The following is a 25,546-nucleotide window of genomic DNA, read 5'->3' as shown; positions in this document are numbered from 1 at the left end:
ACAGGAACTCATGACTTGTCCTCTTTTTGGGGAGGACAAGCACTTTAGGTCTTTGGTTCCCAGCTCACAGCACCTCAGGTCATAGCCTACTTGGATATGTTAATATTGATTTTTGTGTTTATGTGTGTATCTCATTCAGAGTTGAAATTTTTTCTTTTTCTGTTTTATTGGTTCTGCCTCTCTGGAGGCAGAGTTGAAACTTCTTGTTTATAGATCCTGAAATATGATGATGATGAAATATATCAACAGAAGTTTCATACTGAACTTTCCTCACAGAGGAGCTGTTTTCTTCATTTGTAAAAAACATTTTTCTTGGTAACAATCATCAGAAATTTAGTTTCTAAAAACCAGTTTTTCCTTTTATGGAACCAGACTGTATAAGAAACAGACTGTATGAGAACAGACATTGTTCTCATGGCATTTAATAGCATCCATCATAAAGATAGTGGTTTCAAAATGAAGATTCTAAAAATAAGAGTGAATCTCAGTTCTCCCTGTTGGTAGCTATAATTTGTGCCTCCTCCAGCTGTTCACGATTTCCCATGTGATTGGTGCTGAGGGCCTATTGCAGGCAGCTGCTGGAAGCTATTTAGGCACCACATATTGAAGATGACATCCCAGTGCCTTTCCAGAGGGACAGATGTGATCTTTGCCTTTCCCCTGTAAATAACTAAACTCATGTATGACCTGACTTCATGCCCTGGACCAGACAGCTCAGGTGGAGCTTGTATCAGCTGACCCAGAAGATTTTAAGACAGAATTTCAAATTGGTTGACTTTGAATAGAGCTTTGAATCTCTCCTACCCGAGGAATTGCAGCCCGGGTCAGTGCTGCCACAGCAAGCCTGGCTGACAGGTCCAATGTTGTGACGGCACTTGTGAACATCTGGCAGCTGAGGGTGGTGAGCTGCTGCCGCTGTAAGCTGAAGAGGGTTCGATGAATGTTGTGGAGACAGTGCACTCCACCTGAGTCCCGTCTCCATTCTAGGTATGAGACCAGCGGCATCGGGGAGGCACGGGTGAAGGAGGTGCTCCTGGACGAGGATGACGACCTGTGGATAGCACTGCGCCACAAGCACATCGCAGAGGTGTCCCAGTAAGAGCCCCCTGCCCCCTTCTCCAGCGAGGCGCCTCTCCCCAGCTGCTATTGATGATGTGTTCACTCTGGGCACCTCGCGGGGGCTCATCACTGTGTGAATTCGTTTTCTTGGCAGAGTCACCAACATGCTAACCCATAATGATAAATCCCTTCTGTTCTCTGAGCTTGAGCTACTCCGACTTCATGAAGTTAGAAAATCAATTCTGTATTAGGGCTGCTTTTAGGATTCTTGGAAAACATATGTAGCTCTCTCAGAAAAATGCATTACAAACATTAAAAATTTAAAGCTAGTTCATTCTATTGAAAGACCCAAACACCACAGTATACAATTGGACTTTCTTTTTTATAGCTGGTATACAGCCTTCCCTGTTTTACCTACAGTTCCTGAGCAATAGCTGATGTCTCCCTACTAAACTGTATCCAGCTCTGAAAATGTTTCAGAATGTTTCTAATATTTAAACATTGTTGTAAGACCTTTAAGCTGTAGATAATGATTCTGCTTTTTCAGAAAGACACATTCTGCTACAGTGAGTTGGTGATATATTCAGGAAATTCCCAAGGAAGAGTGAGAAAATAATACAGCCTTGGATAGTTCTGTTGTTTAGAGAAGAGGTCTCTAAACTTTTTTGATCACTCAACTTAAAAAGATACTAACCTGTGGCCAGGCGTGGTGGCTCACACCTGTAATCCCAGCACTTTGGGAGGCCGAGGCAGGTGGATCACCTGAGGTCAGGAATTCGAGACCAGCCTGGCCAAAATGGTAAAACCCAGTCTCTACTAAAAATACAAAAATTAGCTGAGCGTGGTGGCGTGCGCCTATAGTCCCAGCTACTCGGGTGGCTGAGGCAGGACAATCACTTGAACCCGAGAGTTGGAGGTTGCAGTGAGCCAAGATTTCGCCATTGCACTCCAGCCTGGATGACAGAGTAAAACTCCATCTCAAAAAATAAAAAAGATATTAACCCATATTTCAGTAAATTAAATGTATTTATGAATTTAAAATATGCTTTATTGTACTAATGTGTGTATTTACAGCATAAATATATATGTTTGTATATTTTTCAAACATGAATTATGTTTCACTATTTATATTCCAATATAAATTTGAAAAGAATGAGGTAAAATAAACATAAGTAGATATTCTAATATTTTCTTCTTTTTTCTCCTTGAATAATCTGGTACACCCCACTCTGGAGACCACTGGTTTCAAATATTAATTAGAAAAGCTATGTGTCTCTCTTCTCTCTTAGAAAATAACTTCTTTTTCTTTTTCTTTTTCTTTTTGAGACTGAGCCTTGCTCTGTCACCCAGGCTGGAGTGCAGTGGCACAATCTTGGCTCACTGCCGCCTCTGCCTCCCAGGTTCAAGCAATTCTCCTGCCTCAGCCTCCCAAGTAGCTGGGATTACAGAAGTGTGCCACCATGCCCAGCTAATTTTTATATTTTTAGTAGAGATGGGGTTTCACCATATAGACCAGGCTGGTCTCGAACTCCCAACCTCAGGTGATCTGCCCACCTTGGCCTCCCAAAGTGCTGGGATTACAGGCGTGAGCCACCACACCCGGCCAAAAATAACTTTAAATGCATACCTTACTGGCAGGAAAACTCACCACATACTCCTAAAGGAAAAATTGCATGACTCCTATAGCATCCATAGCAAGGTCCATGGTGTTGCTGTGAAACTTAGCTGCCTCCTTTTATCTTCCAGGGAAGTCACCCGGTCTCTGAAAGATTTTTCTTCTAGCAAGAGAATGAATACTGGAGAGAAGGTAAACCCATGCCAGTGCTCAAATGCCCAGTAAATTAGTCCCTGCTTTCTCTCTAAGAGCAGGGAAGCTGCCTCCTCCAAACAGGACTAGTGGGTTAGCAAGGCCATATCCCTCTCTTAGTTTATATCATTTTGCCTTATTTTTATTTTGCTTTTATTATTATTATTATTATTTTGACAGAGTCTCGCTCTGTTTCCCAGGCTGAGGTGCAGTGACAGGATCTTGGCTTACTGCAACCTCCGCATTTTGGGTTCAAGCGATTCTCCTGCCTCGGCCTCCTGAGTAGCTGGGATTAGAGGCACGCACCACCACCCCTGGCTAATTTTTTTGTATTTTTAGTAGAGACGGGGTTTCACCATCTTGGCCAGGCTGGTTTTGTACTCCTGACCTCCAGCTATCCACCCACCTTGGCCTCCCAAAGGGCTAGGATTACAGGCGTGAGCCACCGTGCCCAGCCATTTTTACATTTAAGATACAGATCCAGGCCGGGCACGGTGGCTCACACCTGTAATCCCAGCACTTTGGGAGACCGAGGCAAGTGGATCACAAGGTCAGGAGTTCGAGACCACCCTTGTCAACATGGTGAAACCCTGTCTCTACTAAAAATACAAAAAATTATCTTGGTGTGGTAGTGGGCACCTGTAATCCCAGCTACTTGGGAGGCTGAGGCAGGAGAATTGCTTGAACCCGGGAGGTGGAGATTGCAGTGAGCCAAGACCATGCCATTGCACTCCAGCCTGGGTGACAGAGTCAGACTCTGTCTAAAACAAACAAACAAAAAAAGATACAGATCCAGAGCCCCTACATTTTGATATTTACAGAGAACTGCTTTTTGTTACTCTGATGGTTAATATTTACTGTTTTGGATCATGATTCATTTTAAGCCAGAAGAATGAACTGTGAGACCTTTTTTTAACTTGTGGTAAAATTATAACCTACCTTATTTATATATATAAAATTATATATATATAATTATAACCTACCTTATAGAATTTATAACCTACCTTACCTGGGCCTCTCCATATCCTGCCTGTTTATCAGAGGTGGCACACCTGTCTTCGTCAAGGGAAGTGGAATTACCAAAATACAACTCTGGTTGTGTTACTCACTTGCTTAAAACCATTTAGGGACTTCTTGTTCCCCTTAGAATAACTCCCATCTGCAACACACACACACACACACACCCCTTCCAAAGCCCAGATCATCAGCCCCACAGGTCTCTCTCTGGTCTCATCTCTGCCCCTATCCTTCTTGCCCTGCCTCCTTGCTCCAGCCACACCAGTGTCCTCTTGCCTCAGACCTGGCCAGGTTCTTTGGCTCAGGCATCATTTCCTCAGGGAAACCCTCCCCGGGTCCCTACCCAGACTAGGCAGATGCCTGTGCCACGTGCACCCACACTACCTGGTGAGTCCCCTCGAAGGGCCCTGATCTCTGCAGTGCTTTGGCTCCTCTCCTGGATGCTCTGATTCTCCGTGAATTAGAGATTCTTTTTTTTTTCTTTTGTCCTTGTATCTCCAGCACCTAATAGTTCCTGGTATATAGTAGTAATTCAGTAAATTTTTGTTGGGTAAATGGATGGGATTAGATGGCCCACACAGAAAGCACACAGACCTGTCTTGCCCATTGGGTGCAGATTCCCACCCTCTGTGACCTCCCTGTGCTCCTCCCGTCCACGTAGCCACAGTCTTTCTGCCAGGAGGAAGTGCAAACTTGATGCTAAGGCTGCTTGAGCTGAGGATGAAGAAAAGCAGTGAATAGAAGGATTTTTTTTTCCTCAGCAAGAATTAGCTCTCAACAGCTTTCTAGTCCAATAAGCATAGAATAAAATATAACTGCTAGACTTCAGAGTTCAGTTCCCAACCTATAAGACAATCATATTTGGATCAAAAAAAATTTTGAGCCAGAGGCCTGGAAATCTAAACACACATGATTTTGTGTTTCACAGATTCATTTTGAGTGTTACAGAGTGTGCGCTTGGGAACCCTAGTGTGGGCAGCTGTCCTGTCCTGTGCCCACCAGCCTTGCAAAGCCTCCTAACATCAGGGCCATTAGAGTGACACCATGTGCTTTCCTTTCCCTTACAGACCACCATGCGGGACCTGTCCCAGATGCTGAAGAAGATGCCTCAGTACCAGAAAGAGCTCAGCAAGGTATGGCAGCCCCAAATCATCTGTTTGAATCATTGAGTAGAAACAGCTGCAAAAAGACTTCTCAAAGCCCTACTACTCTAATTGATTCATGGAAATTCACAGATTTAGTTATCTTCAATGTTTATTAGAAAAGAAATGAAAGGCTGGGATAGGCACCTTATTTCCTGTCACTTTCTTTTCTCTTCTTTATCTTTTCCTTCCTATTCCCTTGCTGTTGGCAGGAGGCCTCAGTTCCTCACCACATGGGCCTCTCCACAGGGCTCCTTGAGCATCCTCCCAACAGGGCCATTGGCTTTCCCCAGAGTGAGCCATCTGAGAGAGAGAGTGCTAGGAGGAAGTCACAATACCTTTTATGTCCTGATCCTGGATGCCATGCATTATCAGTTCCTCCACATTGTTTGTTAGAAGCAAGCTACTAATTCCAGCCTACAGTTAAGGAGGGAATGAAGCTCTGCCTCCTGAAAGGAGGAGTATCAAAGAATCTGTGGACACATTGTAGTAATAAAACCATCATTGGCTGGGTGTGGTGGCTCATGCCTGTAATCCCAGCACTTTGGGAGACCGAGGTGGGCAGATCACCTGAGATCAGGAGTTCGAGACCAACCTGGCCAACATGGTGAAACCCCGTCTCTACTATAAGTACAAAAATTAGCCGGGCGTGGTGGCACGTGCCTGTAATCCTAGCTACTCAGGAGGCTGAGGCAGGAGAATCACTTGAACCCAGGAGGCAAAGGTTGCAGTGAGCCGAGGTTGCACCACTGCACTCCAGCCTGCGCAACAGAGCAAGACTCTGCCTCAAATAAAAACCATGGTGCCACCTACCCTCATAAAGGATTTCTCCTTCGTCTTAACTCTTTTAGAATGTGGTTTGTCCCTCTCTTTTGACATGTAACACTTTCTACTTTGTGATGTTTGTGTACCCGCTTGTACACACTTTTTACCTCCTTTCTGAGGCTAGCAACTCCTTGGTGCCCAGTGGTGTTTTATACGTAGTAGGTGCTCAGTAGATGTTGCATGCATCCATGATTAGTCCCTTGGTCACAAACTGTTGTGCTTTTTCCTAGTACTCCACCCACCTGCACCTTGCTGAGGACTGTATGAAGCATTACCAAGGCACCGTAGACAAACTCTGCCGAGTGGAGCAGGTAGGACTCTCCTTCTGCCATGGCAAGTTTTTGCCAGGCCTATTTACCCAGCAGAATTTTAACATCTGCCCTTGAACATCCTGCAGAATCATAGGAAATAGAGACGGGAAGGCCTGCTAGATCATGCTGTCTCAACTCTGGAGCCAGTGTGGTTCCACTGTCCATGGTAGGGACTAGATTGGTCTGGAATGCTGTGCCGTTTGGATTTTGCATGCCTATTTTGAAAGGCTCTGTTTTCCCTGGAATGAGTGAAGAAAGATATGTGGGGTTCTGAGCCCTACATTGACAGGACTGGCAGAATTTTATATTCTGAATGTGTTCTACTCTTGCCATGGCCAGACCAGCTTTGGAGACCTCGAGGCTGACAGAGGGTAGAGCAGTAGCAATCAGAAATTTGCCCAAAGCATCCCTGATCACAATTGGGATTGTAAATTGAGAATTTGGGGTTTGAGTTCTGTCTCTGTCACTGATTATTTGATGTGCCTGTTTCTTTGTGTTTCATTTTTTTCATCTGCAAAAGGGAAATCATTGCTGACATTTTTCAAGGTTGTCTTGTGGAGTCACTAATCCTGGCTTAGATTCATCCTAATTCTTCAAGTGTTTCAACATTATAAAACCATGGTTCAACTTCTAAGCGAAGAGAAGATGTTAAAAGATTCTGAAGCCGGCTGGGCGTGGTGGCTCACGCCTGTAATTCCAGCACTTTGGGAGGCCGAGACGGGCGGATCATGAAGTCAGGAGTTCAAGACCAGCTTGGGCAACACAGTGAAACCCCATCTCTACTAAAAATACAAAAATTAATTGGGCGTGGTAGCTGGCGCCTGTAATCCCAGCGACTCGGGGGGCTGAGGCAGGAGAATCACTCGAACTCAGGAGGCGGAGGTTGCAGTGAGCAGAGATTGCTCCACTGCACTCCAGCCTGGGCAACAGAACGAGGCTCTGTCTCAAAAATAATAATAATAAGATTCCGAAGCCTCAGCTTGGCCTCTTTTCATAGAAAAAAACAATTCAGGATCTCAGTGTGAAGCTAAGATTTCAATCCTCTGGTTTGGTGTGACAGGCTCAGTTTAGGATTGTAAGCCCTGTCCTGTATCTTTGGATATTTTATAAGGGGAAGCAGCCCTGCTAACATCCATCAATTTTACAGGGGATTATAGCAAACACAAGGTGTCCTCTTGAAAAGAACCTGACCATCTAGAAAATAGGTCATACCTAAATCAGTAAAAATGCAGTTTGGGATTAATTTTGGAAGTTTACAAATTTTCAGAAGTGATCAAAAGTATTGTTGAACTAGTTGCATTATTAAAATCATGTCCTGCTAGTCAAATGTCTGTTGAGGCTGGTGGTAGGACTGAAAGGTGAATGGCCTGTGAGAGGTGTCCTGCCTTCCTGGGACACAGACTGGAGAGAGACTATGAACTCGAGATCAGAATTTGTATGGACTCTTGGGATCTTGAGAGAAAAAAAGAGAGCCTTCAGGCAACCTCCTAAGAGCCACAAAGGAAGCTGCAGCTGTGAGTCCTGGTTGGCTGAGACCAGCGTGCTGCCTTCTCTGGATCTGAGTCTTGCCTGCATCATGAAGCGGGGCCAGGAACTTGTGTTCACTTCACTCTTTTTCATGTCTAGTTCTTTTTCAGCCCATATCTTCCCCTTCATCTCCTGGGGTTTGGATTTGCTGGTTTGGGGGCTCTTTTTTTCCCTTCCTCACTCATGAAACATGGTAGAAAGATTAAAAACACGTTAAAAGCCTGGAGCAGTTCAAACTCAAAAAGCATGTGCTTCAATGTGAGGGGAAGCAGAATGGAAAGAATCTACCCACGCGGAGGCATCCTAAAATCCCAGCACTTTTCATGGGAGGGAAGCACATCCCTTTAAGTCCCGCTCCCTCACAGGGCCTTGTACCTCTAGAGGGCCTACCAAGATTTAGTCTTTTTTTTTTGTTATGAGCCAGGGTCTTGCTCTGTCACCCAGGCTAGAGTGCAGTGGCGCAATCATAGCTCACTGCAGCCTTGAACTCCTGGGCTCAAGCAATCCTCCTGCCTCAGCCTCCTGAGTAGCTGGGACTACAGGCATGTGCCACCATGCCTTGGTAAAGATGAGGTCTCTGCTGTGTTGCCCAGGCTGGTCTCAAAACTCCTGGGCTCAAAAGATCCTCCCACCTCAGCCTTCCAAAGTGCGGAGATTACAGGCATGAGCCACCGCCCCCAGCCAGGATTGAGTCTTTATCTGAGAAGCTGGCACAAGTACACTGGCACTCACCTACAGTGAACAGCCTACTTTAAAACAAGATGGTAAATCATTGTGGTTTCTGTTGGGCAAGTGGCACTCAGGGCTTTTATCCACCCTCACTGATGCTGTGGGAGACAGTGCTGATCACACTCCTGCTAACTACAGTGCATTATAAGAACAGAAGCACCTGTTTAAGACCTTCCCCAACCAAGGTGGCAGTTCTAGATATTTGTGGATCCTGAATTTCCTAAGAACTACCGTTCCTCCACACTGTCACCAGAGAGATGGAGCCAATGAGGTATGTTTTCCTTAGGACCTGGCCATGGGCACAGATGCTGAGGGAGAGAAGATCAAGGACCCTATGCGAGCCATCGTCCCCATTCTGCTGGATGCCAATGTCAGCACTTACGACAAAATCCGCATCATCCTTCTCTACATCTTTTTGAAGAATGGTAGGGCTGTGGGACCTAGAGGAAGGCACAGACCCTGTCTTGGGGAAACTGAGACAACTGAGAAAGAGGAAACAAAGCAGAGAAGTCATTTAAAAGACATGGACTGGGGAAGGAAAAGAAGATCCTAGGGGCCCTTTTTGTTTGGGGAAATGCAGTGTAGTCAGATCGTTGCAGCTAGAGGCTGAATGTCCCCCAGTCATTGTAGAGTTAATAAATGGTATGGAGTAGATGGAAGAGGACAGGGCTGGGGAGAGAGGGAAAGCTGCTTGGCCTTGTGGCCAGTTTACCAGAGCTATGCCCATCACGTATTTTTAACTTGCATCACATTGGTAATCTCTGCCTTTAAAGAACTGACTTTTACCCAGTTCAATCACAGTTTCCCAGGAATGTCCATTGTACAAAAGATAGATAATAAGACTCTTGTCCAATTTGACTTTGATTCAGGGTGGGGGTGGGCAGGGGTTGCTGAGAAGCCGGGGGGCAGATGGAAACACAGACTATAGGGGCAGCTGCTGATGGTCCTCACTCAGGCAGAGTGGCTGGAGGGGAATCGGGATCCTCGTGTTGTCCTCACCTATAGTGAATCTGATGAGGTGGGGGAGCAATGTCCACTAACCCTGAGGGGAGAAGGGCCACCATCCGGCCTGTCCCATTGGGTGCATGGGGGCTGTGTGTGGTGATCGGGTGTCTTGTGCCCTCAGGCATCACGGAGGAAAACCTGAACAAACTGATCCAGCACGCCCAGATACCCCCGGAGGATAGTGAGATCATCACCAACATGGCTCACCTCGGCGTGCCCATCGTCACCGATGTAAGAGGCCAGCTCAGCTTCCGGGGGAGGCGGGAAGGGAGCTGGCAGATCTGTCTGCTTCTGCTCTGACTGACATACAGCATCTCTGATACACACTCGTACGTCAAGAGAGAGAGACACAGAATCAGAGGGATAAAGGTGTAAAGCTATATATAAATCAGAGACACAAAGCCAAGAACCTAGACCTCAACAGCAGTGAGTCATTCACAGTTGTGAAAGCTGAGATGTCTTGGAACCAAACCATAACAGGGGTCCCCGCCATTTTATCTGTCTTGTCTCAGGGTCTGTCTGGCCTCACCTTTGGACAGCTTAGCCTCAGCGTCCCCTGTGAAGATGAGAATATGACACTTAGAGCTAGCAGTTTGGCCACCTTTGAGTCTTCTGCACTGGGTTGGTTCAGAGCCAAGTCAGGGCAGGTTGTCTGGGAGGCCTGGACCACGTGATGTGTTCTAGAAGAGGTGGGGTGAAGCCTCCAGGACCCTTGCAGAGGACTCTGCCATGAACCTTGCATGTCACAGCCCCACTGTGTGCTTGTCTTCTATAGGCACAGCACTAACAAAGCTAGGGTTGCAAATATTCTCCCTCTGGAATCTTATAGACAAAACTGTTCCAGTGCCACCAGACCATAGCCCTGTAACTAGCAGGAGTTTGGCATTTTTAAACCCTTGTTCACAAGAGGGATCAAAATGAGAATGGAGATGTGCATTGATTCAGTGCAACTGTGCTGCTGAAATCCAATACGGCATGCTCCAAGCAGTATGCCCTCCTCTAATAGGCAGCAAACTACTGTTTCAACTGCCTGGAGTTTTTTCTTTTTAATGGCACTTACATACTTGACCTATGTTTGCCCTTTTTTATGACTTTTTTTTTTTTTTTTTGAGATAGAGTCTCACTCTGTAGCGCAGGATGGAGTGCAGTGGTGAGATTTTGGCTCGCTGCAACCTCCACCTCCCACATTCAAGCAATTCTCCTGCCTCAGCCTCCTGAGTAGCTGGGATTACAGGTGCACACCACCACGCCCGGCTAATTTTTGTATTTTTAGTAGAGACGGGGTTTCGCCATGTTGGCCAGACTGGTCGTGAACTCCTGACCTCAGGTGATCTGCTCACCTCAGCCTCCCAAAGTGCTGGGATTACAGGTGTGAGCCACCAAGCCCGGCCTTTTTATGACTAAAGAACAAGTTTGCTCCAGGTTCCCAAAAGGGCACATTTAGGGCTATTCCATGGAAAACCATCCCCCCACCATTACTCTTTGCCAGTGCTGCCTCTGGGGTCCTTCAGGGAATTTCCAGAGAGTAGCAGAGGTCACCTAGGGCCCAAGTGGCCCTGACTCAGGTTCTAACCTGGTGTGTGTGTGCATGCAGTCCACGCTGCGTCGCCGGAGCAAGCCGGAGCGGAAGGAACGCATCAGCGAGCAGACCTACCAGCTCTCACGGTGGACTCCGATTATCAAGGACATCATGGAGGTTAGTGCTGGGGCACAGGGAGGAAGAACCAGGCCCAGGGCCCTTGGCTTGTCAGCCTGGATGCTTCCAGCCTCACCTGCGGCGAGGTGCTGCTGACTTCACGGGTACTGCCTCCACTTGAGGATTCGCATCCAGGCCTCCTTCGGCCCTCATGGTGCCCCTTGCCCTGGGGGTTTATGAAGAGCTGAGAGACTGTGAAGCACAGCCCCAGATCTATTTGTTGTTATGTCTTGGAGGACTCAGCTCCTGTAATAGAGACTCCTCTAGGGTGCCGCATCCAGAGGGGTCCAAGTGTATCTCAAAGGTCAGATGAGTGACATCACATCTCCACACAGGTGCAGTGGCTCAGCACACCTCCCCAGCACGGCCCTGCCTGCCCCGCCCTTCCCTCCTCCTGCTGTTCCCTACCTGAGCCTCCACACACCAGCAAATCGGATTCTGCTCCTCTGGCCAAAGCAGCCCCTTGCCTGGCATATTCTCACCCCTCCACTCCCCTTCCCAGATCCTGCTTTCCATCAAAGCCCCTCTTGAATCTCACCATTTCCATCCGCCGCCCCACCTGTCTGACCACTCAGCACACAGAGGCCTCCCCTGGACTCCTTAGTGCACATGTGCCTCTTGGTGCCTCGGGTCGCCTTTTTGTTTGTTGGTCCTGTCCCCTCAGCTGCTGTGTCATCTGCACAGAGCCTCTAGTGCAGCAGGTGTTTTTGCAGTTGTTGGCTGGAAGGTGTATAAAGTGGTGGCCACCGCAGTAGCCCTGTGGGGTTACTCCCTTCTCTCCTTGTAGCGGGAAGAGACCCTGCACAGAATCCTGCACCACTAGATCTTTCCAACTTGATTAGTGAACAAAACTGGGGTCTAGAGAACGAAGGGGTTTTTCTCGGGATCCCTTAGTTAATTCCTGGCAGCCCAGGTGTTCCTATTGAATTGTACATTAATATAAATGTATTTTAAATATATAGAGTGAGTCAGCTCCCATTTTTAAAATCCACAAACTAAAAGGATGGGTGAACATGAAATATCTAGAAACCAATTATATCTCTTTGCTTGTTGGGATAGCCAACCCCTCTGTCTCATTCCTTCCTTTGTTCTCTGCTCCCTTTTGCTCCCCCTCCTCTCCGATCCCCTAAAGAGACATGTGTAGGCTTCATGTGGGAGCTGTAAAGAAGAGTGTGGATTTCTAGGCAGCAGGAGGTAAATGGTGAGAGTCCACCCACCAGATAATTAGACACTTGAAAAACGGAGGGGGTAAGGCTTCTTCATGCAGGAGAGACACTGCTTGTGCCTGGTTTCTACAAGGCTGATGGCAAGTATCAGGAATTTATTGGACAGAATGCATCATTTATAAAACCTCACATAGATTATGAAAGTGAATAAACTGGAAGAGAAGCAAGAAAAAACTTCTCTTAAAAAGCAGGCTATCTCAGTGTAGCAGCCAGTTACAAAGCATCTGCTATAACTGAGCCCTGTGCTAGGCACCTCTGGCCGCAGGGAAGGGAGCTCTGGTTGTTGCAAACCTGGCCATGGCTTTGCCAAGTGACATGTTCTACAGATCATCTGGCCTTGGTTCCTATCAGCACTTTTCAGACAGATGGCAAGCTAATATCTGTCTCTTTTCCTTCTAGGACACTATTGAGGACAAACTTGACACCAAACACTACCCTTATATCTCTACCCGTTCCTCTGCCTCCTTCAGCACCACCGCCGTCAGGTAGGTGAAAATCCCTTAGCAAGGACAGAGGGGAGCCAGCTCTGGTTGGATGTCAGCTCTGCGGCAGACCCACTGTACGGCTGTGTGATCTACCAGAGCCCTCTCGCTGCTGCTCCCCACAGCTGCAGCGTGGGCCAGGTCTGCACAGTGGTCCCACGGCCCTTCCCCCTCCAGCATCCCGTTCCTCTCTGATTCATCCCTCACACCTCCTCCCTCGCTCACTCTGCATCAGCCATGCCAGCTTCCTCGCACTTCTCAAACAGTCAGGCTTACGTCTGCCTCAGGACCACTGCACTTGCTTTTCCCTCTGCCTGAAATTATCTGTCCCCAGATATGTCTGCATGGGCTGGGCACAGTAGCTCACACCTGTAATCCCAGAACTTTGGGAGGCCAAGGCGGGTGAATCACTTGAGGTCAGGCATTTGAGACCAGCCTGGCGAACATGGTGAAACCCTGTCTCTACTAAAAATACAAAAATTAGCTGGGCATGGTGGCAGATGCCTGTAGTCCCAGCTACTCAGGAGGCTGAGGCAGGAGAATTGCTTGAACCCAGGAGGCGGAGGTTGTGGTGAGCCAAGATCGTATCACTGCACTCCAGTCTGGGTGACAGAGCGAGACTCCATGTCAAACAAAGAAAAAATATGTCTGCATGGCTTGCCTCTTATCTCCTTTGGTCTTTAATCAAGTGTTACCTTCTCCAATCTTCCCTCACCACCCTGTTTAAAATTGCAGTGCATCAGCGTTCACAGCTTTACTCATGCAGTCCAAGTGTGGAGCAGCCCACATGTCCCCCAGCTGACGAGTGGGTAACACACGTGGTCTCTCCACACAGTGGCTCCTGAGAACAGTCAGGGCTGAGCACGCACTCGGGATGGTAGAGTTAGCAGCTCGAGAGGGCGACCCTGGCATTGCAGCTGTGCCACACCTGGCACCCCAGGATGTGCACATCTCTGTCCCTCCTCTCCTGCTTTCCCCACCTGTCTTCTCTTTTGCGTCTCTTCTCTCTGTGTTCACTTTTGGCTTCAGCTGGGCCAGAGGCCTGTGGTGGCCTCTGTGTCATTGTGCAGCCCTTCTCATGGCAGCAGAGGTAAAACGTTTTTTGCCAAATATGGCATAAAATACAAAATCCCAAGTAGCGCCACAGTCAGGCTGGGTGATGAGAATGGGATATCAAATGATTGCACAAGGAAAGAAAGCAACTGTGAGATTCTCTGTTGGCCCAAATGGTGCCCCAAACAGTGTCTTCCTGGTTTGGAAAGTGACTGTAAAGCTGTCATGAGTCAGGAAGAAAGGCGACGCATTGCAGTGGCCAGAAAGGACTTGCTCCTTTCATCTCATTTTTCTCATTTTCTTAACCTGGGAACAACCCATTTGTTCCTGTTTCTCAGTCAAAGGTAAAGAGCTATTGAAGGAAGCCCAGGTTCAGAGGGAGGCCCCTCTGGGAGCAGCCTTGCCACTGAAGTACTCTTCCTCCCTGGCTTCGCCGCAATTTCCAGGAGGCAGCTCAGGGATGGAGAAGCCTCCCCAGTGGTGCCCGGACAGGGTTCCAGGGCTTCCCTGTGCTTGGCCCTATAGCACAGAGCTCTTCATCAGACCAGGATTTGGGCTCACTTCCTTCTCCCCACCTGCCCCATTCAATGATGACCTCTTGGTCAAGGCCTGTGTCTCCTTAGGATGTGGTACTGGGGAGGCCCTGGCCTCCAAGAGGCACTCACTCAGTACCTGTTTTCAGGGGATCTATGTGCCAGCCTGAAGGCAGATCTTAGACTGTCATCACTGTGCACTGACAGCAGAGCGTCCCAGGCAAGCTCAGAGGCATGTGTGACTTGGGGTAGACGTCTGCATGAGCCTCTAGCAGGGGGAGGCTACAGAACTTGACCCAGCAAACGTCAGAGCTGAACTGATCCTGTCTGTTGCCTGCATGTTTCTAAGAGTGACAAGGTCACAGCAGCACAGGCATTCATAGTGACTCTTCTCCTGGGAACCAATCCACTTGAAAATTGCATTGCAGTGAAATTTCAGCCAGCACTCACTAAGCATCTACACTGTTTGGGGCACAAGTGTACAGACCTAATAAGTAAACAAACCACTGGGGTATGAAGCACTAGATGCCGTGAGTGCAGATAAACTGACTGACACTCTCTTTCTCTCTCTCTTTCTCAGCGCCCGCTATGGGCACTGGCATAAGAACAAGGCCCCAGGCGAGTACCGCAGTGGCCCCCGCCTCATCATTTTCATCCTTGGGGGTGTGAGCCTGAATGAGATGCGCTGCGCCTACGAGGTGACCCAGGCCAACGGAAAGTGGGAGGTGCTGATAGGTGAGTGGCCGTGCTTCCAGCGGAAGGCGCCGCCGCATCGCACCTCAACTCCATTCCACGCTTTGGTGTCGCATTCTGTCATAGACTCCCTTGACCCACAAAACTTAGTCTTTAGGTGACTGTGGACAGCAGAAGCTAGGGGCAAAGGGTTCCCTCCTTGGTCTGCCCTGCTGCATCTCTCAATGGAAGGCAGCCTCATGAGGTAGGAAGTGCCTGATCCCAGGGTCCGGCAGACTCAGGCTCAGATTCCTGCTCTGCAAACTGCAAGTGGGGGACCTTGAGCAAGTGGCTCGAGCTCTCCAACCATTTCCTTACTCAGCAAAACAGGATCAGTCATACTCATTCACAGCCTTGAACTAGGCCCAAGATGAGGTCTGTCAGTCTCCTGGCATTGGCCTCATGCCCAGGCAGGAATGGGCAGTGAATGGCAGTCAATCGCTACCCTGTCAGGTGGAGATGGACAGACAGCTGTGAGCAGGTGCTGCCTGAAAATACTGCCTGACCGCTGGACTCTGCCCAGGGCTCCCCCAGCCACCTCCAACCACTTTCTAGGTCTGCCATGCCCTTTCTCGTATTTCCTGTTCGTTTCCCAAAAGAGAGGAAGCGACTTGTAGGAGCTAGCTTAACGCAGCAGGAGCCTTTTCTCCTTTTTCGTGCCTTTTGGGGGCTTCTATGATGTTTAGGGCTGGAAGAAGATGAACGAGCTAAGAAAAGTCTTGCTTTCTCCAGATGCCTCCCTTTTTGTCCTGTTTTGCCCTTAACAAAATGGAGGGTACCTGCCAGCCTGGGAGTCCCTCTCAACACTGTCTGGCAAGAAGCTGTCATGTTCACTACCCTGGCTGGGCTCTGTCCTCAGTGGAAACAGGCTCATGCTGAGCAAGGAGTGAGGCCAGGGCTCTTGGCCTCCTTTTGGAAGGGGGTGTGCTCTGCACAGTGGGGAATTATACTCTCCAGGGCCAAGGATGGCCTCTCAGGCCACTTACACATGAACTGCTACAGGGAGAGGCCCTGAGCTGCCCCAGCTGGGAGGCATCATTGACCTTCTCCCATAGGTGCCCACCACTGGTCTTAATCCCAGGCACAGTCATGATCTCGATAACAAGTGGCGGTTTTATACCTCCTATTTGGGGTGAGCAAGTCGCAGCACCCCCCCGCAAGCTGTCCAAGTGAGCAGACTCCATAGACCAGTCCACATGGCTGTTTCTGGGTTTTTCAAGATGGATCTGGGGCTGTCAGCCGCCTCTCTGATAGCACAATCCAGTGGGGAGACTGTACCTCCCCACCGCAGCCCTCAAGCTTCCCATGTCAGGTCACCAGCTCTCCACATAACTGCTTTTCCCTTCTGTTGTGTAGCCCCGGTGATAAAGCTCTCTGCTCCCTGCTTGCATATGTATTGCATGAATGTAGTGAGTAATTCTGAGCTCAAACACAGCTTTTCTGGTCAGAAGCTGTCACAGCCAGGCTTTGGGTGTAAATCTTCCCCTTCATCTTTAGACCTGACTTGAGGTTCCATATATCGGGAGGTGGGAACCTGGGGGTATGCAGTTGCCCATGAAGATTCATGGAGGGGCCTCGCGCAGACAGCTGACGTCCGCTGTGTGGCCTCCCATGCTTTGTGCATGCCAGCCTCCTTGCTACCATGTGTGTTCGTGCGCGCTTGTGTGTGTGTGTAAGCATGCGCACACGTGTGTGTGTGTCTTGCTTTCTCATACCTCATTGGCTGCATAAAATGTAGGCCTAAGTTGGCATGTTCCTGTGACGTACCTTTGTTCAAGCAGTCAGCTGGCCTCTGTTCTCCCACAGGTTCTACTCACATTCTTACTCCCACCAAATTTCTCATGGACCTGAGACACCCCGACTTCAGGGAGTCCTCTAGGGTATCTTTTGAGGATCAGGCTCCAACAATGGAGTGAGAGCCAAAGAAACAAAGTAAAAGCAGCTTATTACAGAAAAGAAACTCTTCCACTCTGAAGGGCTTTCTTTGATTATTCCGTCACTCTTTTTCTTTATTTCTTCCTTTTTAGTTTATTATTTATTTGATTTTGTTTCAACAAGAAAATGCTTGCAGTTCTCAACACCGATTGAAAATGTGTCCAGTGCTGCCCTCACAGCCCTGCCATGAACCCTCTGGGCTCTGACCTGCTGGCTCACCCATGCCTTGGGTTCCGCACTGCTCAGTCAGATGCCTGCAGGCCGCTGGGTGGAAACTAAAAATGATAATGACTGCTGTGAACAGTTGTCAGAGAGGGAGCTGAAGTTTTGGGGGATGCCTGAGGCACAGTGCCCAACCCTGCTGGTCTGGGATGAATTTGTGGCCCCCACAAGGAATGTAGAGTGTCCTGGTTGTGCTGGGTGTGGGGGTCTGAGAGCGAGGCCGGTGGACATTCAGGGAACACCATGTCCAGGAAGGCAGGCGGTGGTGGAGATGGCTGGTCGTGAGGGAAGCTTGGCAGGCAATGTAGAATAGACCCCAGGTCAGTGGCAGCTGGACGGATGGTGTGAATACCTTTTTCCTAGGACAGGCACTTCTCAAGGAATAAGTTATAAGGGGTAATTGGGTCACAAGCCGCCATCTGCTTGGGGAACCCCAATCTTTAGCGGGAAGAGCTTTTGTTTCATGTTCCTCTGCAGGAAACGGCACTTAATAGTCATTTGCTCTTTTACTAATTACTTTTAATTCTGTGGATCCTTTCAAGAGTTGAGTAGTCATACCCCTCTCTCTCCCACTGAAGTCCCTTGGTAAGGTCTGAGAGCCTGTCAGTAGAAATGTATTTTATTTTTTTGAGACGGGGTCTCGCTATATTGCCCATGCTGGAGTGCAGTGGCTCTTCACAGGTGTGATCACAACACACTGCAGCCTCAAACTCCTGGCCTCAAGAGATCCTCCTATCTCAGCCTCCTGAGTAGCTGGCACCATAGGCCCATACCACTGTGCCCAGCATAAACCTATTATTAATGCTCTGTGTGGTTTTAGAGAGCATCTTCTGTCTCCCACCAAGCTTGTTACCCAGAACCTGTTGTCTGCTTAGTAGACTATCCAAATTTTATTTCATTTATTTATTTTTATTTTTATTTTTTATTATTATTATTTTTTTTGAGATAGAGTTTCACTCTTGTTGCCCAGGCTGGAGTGCAATGGCATGATCTCAGCTCACCACAACCTCTGCCTCCTGGGTTCAAGTGATCCTCCTGCCTTAGTCTCCCAGGTTGCTGGGATTACAGGCATGCACCACCACACCTGGCTAATTTTTTTTTTTGTATTTTTAGTAGGGATGGGGTTTCTCCATGTTGGTCAGGCTGGTCTCGAACTCCCAACCTCAGGTGATCTGACTGCCTCAGCCTCCCAAAGTGCTGGGATTATAGGCGTGAGCCACTGCGCCCAGCCGACTATCCAAATTTTGATCTTCAAAACTGTCCTCATTCCCTCCTCTCTCTTTCCATCCTTCAGATATGATAGAACCTTCTATGTGTTTAAATGGCAGGCTTCCATCATCACATCAGTGACTCCTTAGCTTGTTACATATTCTTTCATGAGGCCATATTTTGTGTACCTGACTTTGTGTATATCATTGACAATGGACCCTGGAAAAGCCCCTTCACCTGAGCTGAGATGTGGCCCAGTGAGTCACAGAGCATGAGTCCCCTGTGAGCAGTGGAGACAGACCTGGACTCAGAGCCAGGAGGACTGGCCTCTACTCCAGCTCCTCCATGGGCACCTGTGTGGCTGTGGGAAGATACCCTCGCTCTCTGGCCATAGCATAGGAGCACAGGGAGGGTGGATCGTGTGCCCCCAGGCACGCAGGACCTCTGACATTCTGTATATTCAGTGATTACGATTTGTGCCTCAAACCATGCAGTCCTGCTCACTCTCTCACTCTCTGGTGATCCTCAGGGGAATGGCCTTTCAGAACCTTGGCTAGGTGACATCAGAAGCTGCTTGTGTATGTAAGGAAAATGGGGCTTCCTCCTAAAGGTAGGAACAGGAGGCTACGCTGTTTATCTCCTCCTCTCTCCCTTCCTTGATATGAATGTCAGGGCAGCAGTGTGCTAAGGAACTGAAAGTAGTTGGGAACCCAGAAAGTGGACCTGGTTATAGCCCTAGGCTATAGCTCCCATCCTGCCTGGGCTGGCCCTCCCTAGAAAGCAAGGCCAGTAGGTGGTGAATAAAAGCCATTGTTTTAAAAAAAATCATTCCTTAGAAGCACTTTGATAGGTTGTAAATCAGAGACATCTGGTTCTGTGTGTAGACTGCAGGTAGGTGGATGGATTTGCTGCAGTATGTATTTTAAAACTTCTAGAAAGACAAATGTTCAGTCGAGTCTGCAGCAATAGCAGACCACTTGCAGGATCTGAAAGAGCACAGACTCAAACTGCAAAGGCTCCTGCTAGGATGAGTTCTGAGCTTCCCTGCTTCAGAACAAGCTTCTCCTTTGCAGAGTATTTTCCTTTGCGTTATATTTGCTCAGCAGAGGTCTCAGCTGCCATCAAAACAAAGAGAACATAAACAGACTCCGTATATTCCTGGCTTCTGAAATCATTTGCTGAGTGGTGTTGGGTTTTAGAGCATTCAGTTAAGCAAGGCACAGAGCCCTAATACCAGTGAGGTCAGAAAGCAGATTAAGGTCTGACTTGCCCTCTTCTGTTGTGATCGTCCAGGTGACCAAAGTACAGGACAGTGCAGACTGTCAGAAAACTTGAGTGTCCTAAAGACCAGTATCATGGCAGCATATCTTTTGTGTCTTTTTTCTTTCTTTCTTTCTTTTGAGTCAGGGTTTCACTCTGTTACCCAGGCTGGAGTGCAGTGGCATGATTTTAGCTCACTTCAGCCTGGACCTTCTGGGTTCAAGTGATCCTTCCACCTCAGCTCACCTAGTAGCTGGGACCACAGGCATGCGCCACCATGCCTGGCTAATTGTTTTGTATTTTTGGTAGAGACTGGGTTTCACCACGTTGCCCAGGCTGGTCTTGAACTCCTGAGCTCAAGTTATCCCCCAGCCTCGGCCTACCAAGTGCTGGGATTACAGGCATGAGCCACTGCACCTGGCCCAACATATCTTTTAGGAGAGGATGAGTTTTCCTGCAGCAAATGAGAGGGTTCTCAGCAGACACCGTGCATGGGTGATGGTGCCATGCCCTGTCTTCCCAGCTCCTCTCCCTCCTGTAGCTGAGGCTGGCTCCCCCGAGGTCAGGGTTAACCAACAACTCTCACTAAATCCTCACCAGTCATCCCTCCACATTGTCTAAGAAATGAAATCTTTTGATTAGATTTTCACCTCTCTGCTCTGGTTAGTTTATGATAAAAGTACTCTTCTTTGGGGAATGCCCAAGAGACTGTGAGAAGCAAATGTGAGAGAGCTGAAGACTGGATCAAGTCTTTGCAGTACATGGGGGCCACTTGGGAGAAAGTTGGTGGGTTTTTATATTGATTATTTTGCTTCATTCCAGATTGGGGTCAGGTATGTTTCATTTTTCTTTGGGACTCAGATTTGAATCTGAATTCAGAGCCCACCTATTGCCTGGCTGCTATTCAAGCATCCACCTGCCCATCCCCTCCCCTCCCAGGGGCCACAGGGTCCCAAGAATCAAGAGCCTGGAGGCACTGCTTCTGGACCTGTCTGTGCCACCCACCCTGAGCAAGCACCTGACTGCTCTGGCCTTCACGTGTCCCATGTGTAGGATGAGGATCCCATGGGCCGGATCACAGTTTTCCAAACCTGGCTGATGATCATACTCACCTGGGCTGCTCTTTAAATGTACACATTTTCTGGCGCCGCCCTGCATATTCTGAGTTAGTAGGTCTGCTTCAGCCAAACTCAAGAATGATTGGACCAGCTAGACCGCAAGAACACTTTTGGTTTTCAGATTCTGTCCGTGTAGAAAGAAGGATTTTGTCCCATCAGAGCTTGCGGTGTCTGGCCCACAGCTTTGAAAACATGTAGACAGTCATGTAGATGGGCCTCAACTTAGTTTTTAGAGACCACTGTTTACATAATCGTCCAGTTATAGGGACTAAATAGGACCCTCAGAGCAATAGGGCCCACTTGCTGCTTTATTCTGGAAAACCAACATGGTCAGCCATCTGTGGATTCAAAATGAGAACTGTGCAAAATGTGGATTATGCACTCACTCAGCTTAATTTGCAATGTTTATGGTGGTGAAAAGCTTGACCAATTTATTAAAACAACACAGATGACTGAGTTTGAAGAATTGGCTTTCTGATGATCAGCATTTACACTAGCTAGTCTGGTCCCCTTAAAGAAACCACGTAGGTGAAGGCCTAGGCCACAGCCTGTTGCCGAGGGTCTTCGAGGCTTCACTGATTGTCTCCAATACTCAGTCCTAGAATTATTGTTCTTCAGTCAAGACTGGGAGCAATGAATGTTCAGTGATTAAATAATATCAGAGACTTCTAGTGCATTAATTCCCTAACCTCTCTTTGGCCTCTCCCAAATCCTAGATTTACATATCAGCAAAGATAGGGAGGACTTCGGAATCAGCATCTGATCAGAGGAACCCCTTCGGATGCCTCCTTTAAAATGAGTCTGCCCTCTTATTTCCTAGAGTCATTTGGATGGCTAAGGAGGGCGTTGGGGACATTTTCTCTGGCACGTGCGCTCCTTGCTGTTGCTTGTAACGAGGAAGCTCCCAAGCGAATCCTCACGCTCTGCAGGACAGGCTGTCTTTCAACATCTGGACACGTGGGCTACATGGAGTTGCAATTTGGAGAGCCCCCATCCTGGCAATGGTTCACTCTTCAGAGTTTGGGGCAAGCCTTGTAATATGCGTCCTTTCTCCTCATTTGTACAGCAGCCTTTGGCCTCTTTTAGGACTAGCAGGAGGAGTGGTGAGGTCACAGAAATGAGTGGACTTCAGGGGAAAGGAGTGCTATAAAAAAGCCCAGGGACACACTCCTGAAACCTGCATCGCATTTGCTGAAGGAGCCTCAGGTCTGCAGAATGATGAGTCAGCTTTCCAGCGCAGGGCCCCTACAGGCCGCGTGCACAGGGCATCATGCCGAGGACAAGTTCCTCACTCAGCTGGGAGTGGGCAGCTGGGGCCTGAACTGCAGAGAAAGGGATGTTGGAAGAACAGAGACGGCTTTCCAAGTTTCTGCTAGTCTGGAGTGACCAGGAAGGGCTGCAGTTCCAGCAGTCTTGGGTCAGCTGAGCGAGTAGTGAGTGGTCAAAGGCATAGGGACCCTGGTATTGGAGCCATGCCCAATGAGCCAGCCAAAGCCTTCTTTTGCCTGCCCTTGGGGTGGAAATCCAGCATCCGGTGGTTTCCGCTCCCCTGCTCCCATGAAGGCCCATTCCTTTGCCACGTCTCCAGGGAGGCACATTTTCAAGTACGGGTCTCTTTTGTTCAGTTCTTGTCTCCCACCAGGACCTTTCTTTGAAGCACACTGCTGCATGCGTGCAGGCCTCATGCTCACCCACACACCACCCCGGTCACCTCTGTTCTGTTTAAGTCCATGTCCAAACCACACGACCCATGCATCTTTTTTTACTGCACTTACTAGATCTCTCTCTCTCTCCTTATGACAAAGACTTTCATTTATTTTTATTTTTATTTTTGCAGTAGAAGTATATCTAATTCCATTAGCTTAAATTTTTGCAAGCATTTCTAATCTCTTACAATACGCGGTCTCTGCAAGGTAAGGCCTCAGGTCCCCTGGCCCTTTCCCTCTCACACCTGAGGTCCCACCCACCAGGGCAGTACCAACTGGCTGGCTCCCAGAGGTCAGTGGATTCTCCCAGGGGGCTTTGCCTATCAACTTCCTCTCCCAGGCACCATGCTTTCCACACATGGTCCCCCTACCAACTCTGGCCCCATTTTCAGCCTTTCCCTGCCTTGCCATGTTTGGAATTTCTCTCCCTGGCTTCACCTGGAGTTTAAGAGTGAATTAGAAACGCAGCTGCCCATCACCTGCAGATGGCTCTGCACCCTGATGGTGAGGCGGCTCGTTCCTTGGTGCAGCCTGGGACCCTGCCTGAGCCAGAGGATGTGTTTTGTTTCTCCACAGCCCCCAAATATCTCCCAGGCCTATTGCGACGGGACCCCAACCCCAATTCTGACTCCCCTCCCTGCTTCCACTATACCCAGACCAGGGTGGGGGAGGGGGGTGGGTGCAGATCTGGGAATCGAGAAGCGCAGGAAAGGAAGTGTTAGAAACCAGAACTGGCAAGCTCACTGTCTTCTCTGCCTCCTCCAGGATCCACGCACGTCCTCACCCCACAGAAACTGCTGGACACACTGAAGAAACTGAATAAAACAGATGAAGAAATAAGCAGTTAAAAAAATAAGTCGCCCCTCCAAAACACGCCCCCATCCCACAGCGCTCCGCAGCTTCCCACCACCGCCCGCCTCAGTTCCTTTGCGTCTGTTGCCTCCCCAGCCCTGCACGCCCTGGCTGGCACTGTTGCCGCTGCATTCTCGTGTTCAGTGATGCCCTCTTCTTGTTTGAAACAAAAGAAAATAATGCATTGTGTTTTTTAAAAAGAGTATCTTATATATGTATCCTAAAAAGAGAAGCTCATGTGCAATTGGTGCACAGCAGGAGAAATTTCTGGACTGTTAGGATGAATGGACGCCTTCTCCCCGTTATTTAAGATTTGTGACCTTGTACATAACCCTGGGTGACGTGCACATTGCTTGGGTATGGAACGGTAGAAATTTGGGTGTTTTTAAAACCTTGTTTGGGGTTGTTCCTGTCCTTGTTGAGAATCATAGAGATGTCTGTGTTCTTGGAGTATTTCACACTGAGGACTAATCTGCTCTCTTCATTCCAGTCCCTACCCCTCAGTGCCTGCTCTCATCCAAATAACCTGGGAGGTGACAATCGGGATATCTCAGGAGGTCCAAGGTGGAACAGACCTCTTTGCCTTTCCCAGCGTCTCATACCCCCGGTAGTGCAGCTGTGGGTGGAGGCTGGGGTGTCTGCACGAAGCCAGGCCAGCGTCCTCCTCCACAGCCTGTCACTGCCCCCTCCCCAGCCTGTGTCCACAGTGCTGTGATCCCGAGGGAAGTCCTCCAGTCTAAGTCACAGTGCCCTGACAGGTGAGAAGCAAACTCCCACTGGAAGCCTCCATCTCTTTGGAAAAACAGTTAGTCTGGAGCCTGTGGCCCAGGCCCTTCTGTCCCCAGGCATCATCCCAACAGCTCATTTTCCCTAGTCAGCCTTCGTTCAAGGGTCAGGAATGGACCAGAACAGATGGGTTCTGGAGGCCCCTGAACAGAGGGCTATGGCTGTGGAGAAGGTTCTTGGCCCGTTGGACTCACACAGACCCTGTACCCTCTCGGCAAGCATCTTCAGTCAGATTATCCTCAGTTTCAGGTACTTCATAATACCTTGTGTTGTGTGGGGTCATACATCATCGTGTTTGTAAGAGAAGATGGTCATTTTATTCTCTGTATAAAACTTAGCTCTAAAGCAGAAACTAAAGCAGCAAATGCAGGAAGGCTGTCTCGCCATCCTCAAGACTCAGCAGCTCTCATTCTCCAGTGGTGAGCACACCATTTGTGCTGCTGCTGTTGTCGTGAAATATAATAACAGTGGAAGTCACAAAAATGTCCCCTGCCCAGCCCCCTCGCCGCCCTTGACCTCCTGCAGGCCATGTGTGTATTACTTGTCTAGTGATGTCCTCTCAAAGTGCTGTACGCGAGCTCGGCGCCACCTCCGCCTCCCTTTCAGAGCCTGCTCCCCGCCCTCTCCGCTCGCTGCATTGTGGTGTTCTCTTCTCAAGGCTTTGAAATCTCCCCTTGCACTGAGATTAGTCGTCAGATCTCTCCCCGTCTCCCTCCCAACTTATACGACCTGATTTCCTTAGGACGGAACCGCAGGCACCTGCGCCGGGCGTCTTACTCCCGCTGCTTGTTCTGTCCCCTCCCTCGGACCAAACAGTGCTCATGCTTCAGGACCTTGTTTGTCGAAGATGTTGGTTTCCCTTTCTCTGTTATTTATATAAAAATAATTTATCAAAAGGATATTTTAAAAAAGCTAGTCTGTCTTGAAACTTGTTTACCTTAAAATTATCAGAATCTCAGTGTTTGAAAGTACTGAAGCACAAACATATATCATCTCTGTACCATTCTGTACTAAAGCACTTGAGTCTAAGAAATAAAGAAATCAGCACCCCTTCCCGGTGTCCAGGGGGCTCCAGTCTGGCTTTCCTTTGGGCAACGGAAGGAGAAAGCTTTTGCAGTGGTTCATCGCAGAGGAGGCGGCCACCTCTGGCTGTGGCATGGAGTCTTCTGGACTCAGGTCCCCGTTGCTTGCGTTAGATCTGTAGCCGCCTTACACTGGGGACTAGCCATGGAGCTTGTCTTGGGCCCCTAGCAGCAACAGCGTGCTGCCTAGAGATGAGGCTATTCTTCCACCGTGTTTCTCTTTATCTAGAAT

At 48.7% G+C, this 25,546-nt stretch overlaps 1 protein-coding gene across 5 annotated transcripts in view; it reads left to right on the top strand.

Moving 5' to 3' along the window:
- STXBP1 (syntaxin binding protein 1) overlaps positions 1 to 25,292 on the top strand; it is an 80,123-nt gene extending 54,831 nt beyond the window's left edge. For 2 of the 5 annotated variants that reach the window (XM_016961720.4, XM_063788231.1), the window contains exons 10-20: positions 988 to 1,095; positions 2,806 to 2,866; positions 4,951 to 5,016; positions 6,081 to 6,161; positions 8,704 to 8,842; positions 9,544 to 9,653; positions 11,017 to 11,118; positions 12,744 to 12,829; positions 14,993 to 15,147; positions 16,951 to 17,076; positions 23,360 to 25,292. In XM_016961720.4, coding sequence (XP_016817209.1) covers positions 988 to 1,095; positions 2,806 to 2,866; positions 4,951 to 5,016; positions 6,081 to 6,161; positions 8,704 to 8,842; positions 9,544 to 9,653; positions 11,017 to 11,118; positions 12,744 to 12,829; positions 14,993 to 15,147; positions 16,951 to 17,060 — 1,018 coding nt within the window. In that variant the 3' untranslated portion in view covers positions 17,061 to 17,076; positions 23,360 to 25,292. Of the gene's footprint in view, positions 1 to 987; positions 1,096 to 2,805; positions 2,867 to 4,950; positions 5,017 to 6,080; positions 6,162 to 8,703; positions 8,843 to 9,543; positions 9,654 to 11,016; positions 11,119 to 12,743; positions 12,830 to 14,992; positions 15,148 to 16,950; positions 17,077 to 21,708; positions 22,322 to 23,359 lie in introns of those variants that run through there. The other 3 variants (XM_016961721.3, XM_063788232.1, XM_063788230.1) reach the window with 2 other exon arrangements.
- Positions 25,293 to 25,546: the final 254 nt, after the last annotated feature.

Source organism: Pan troglodytes, chromosome 11 (assembly GCF_028858775.2).
Source record: "Pan troglodytes isolate AG18354 chromosome 11, NHGRI_mPanTro3-v2.0_pri, whole genome shotgun sequence".
NCBI lineage: Eukaryota > Metazoa > Chordata > Mammalia > Primates > Hominidae > Pan > Pan troglodytes.
The sequence above is the reverse complement of the archived record's forward strand: the minus strand, read 5'-3'. Positions and strand labels throughout refer to the sequence as shown.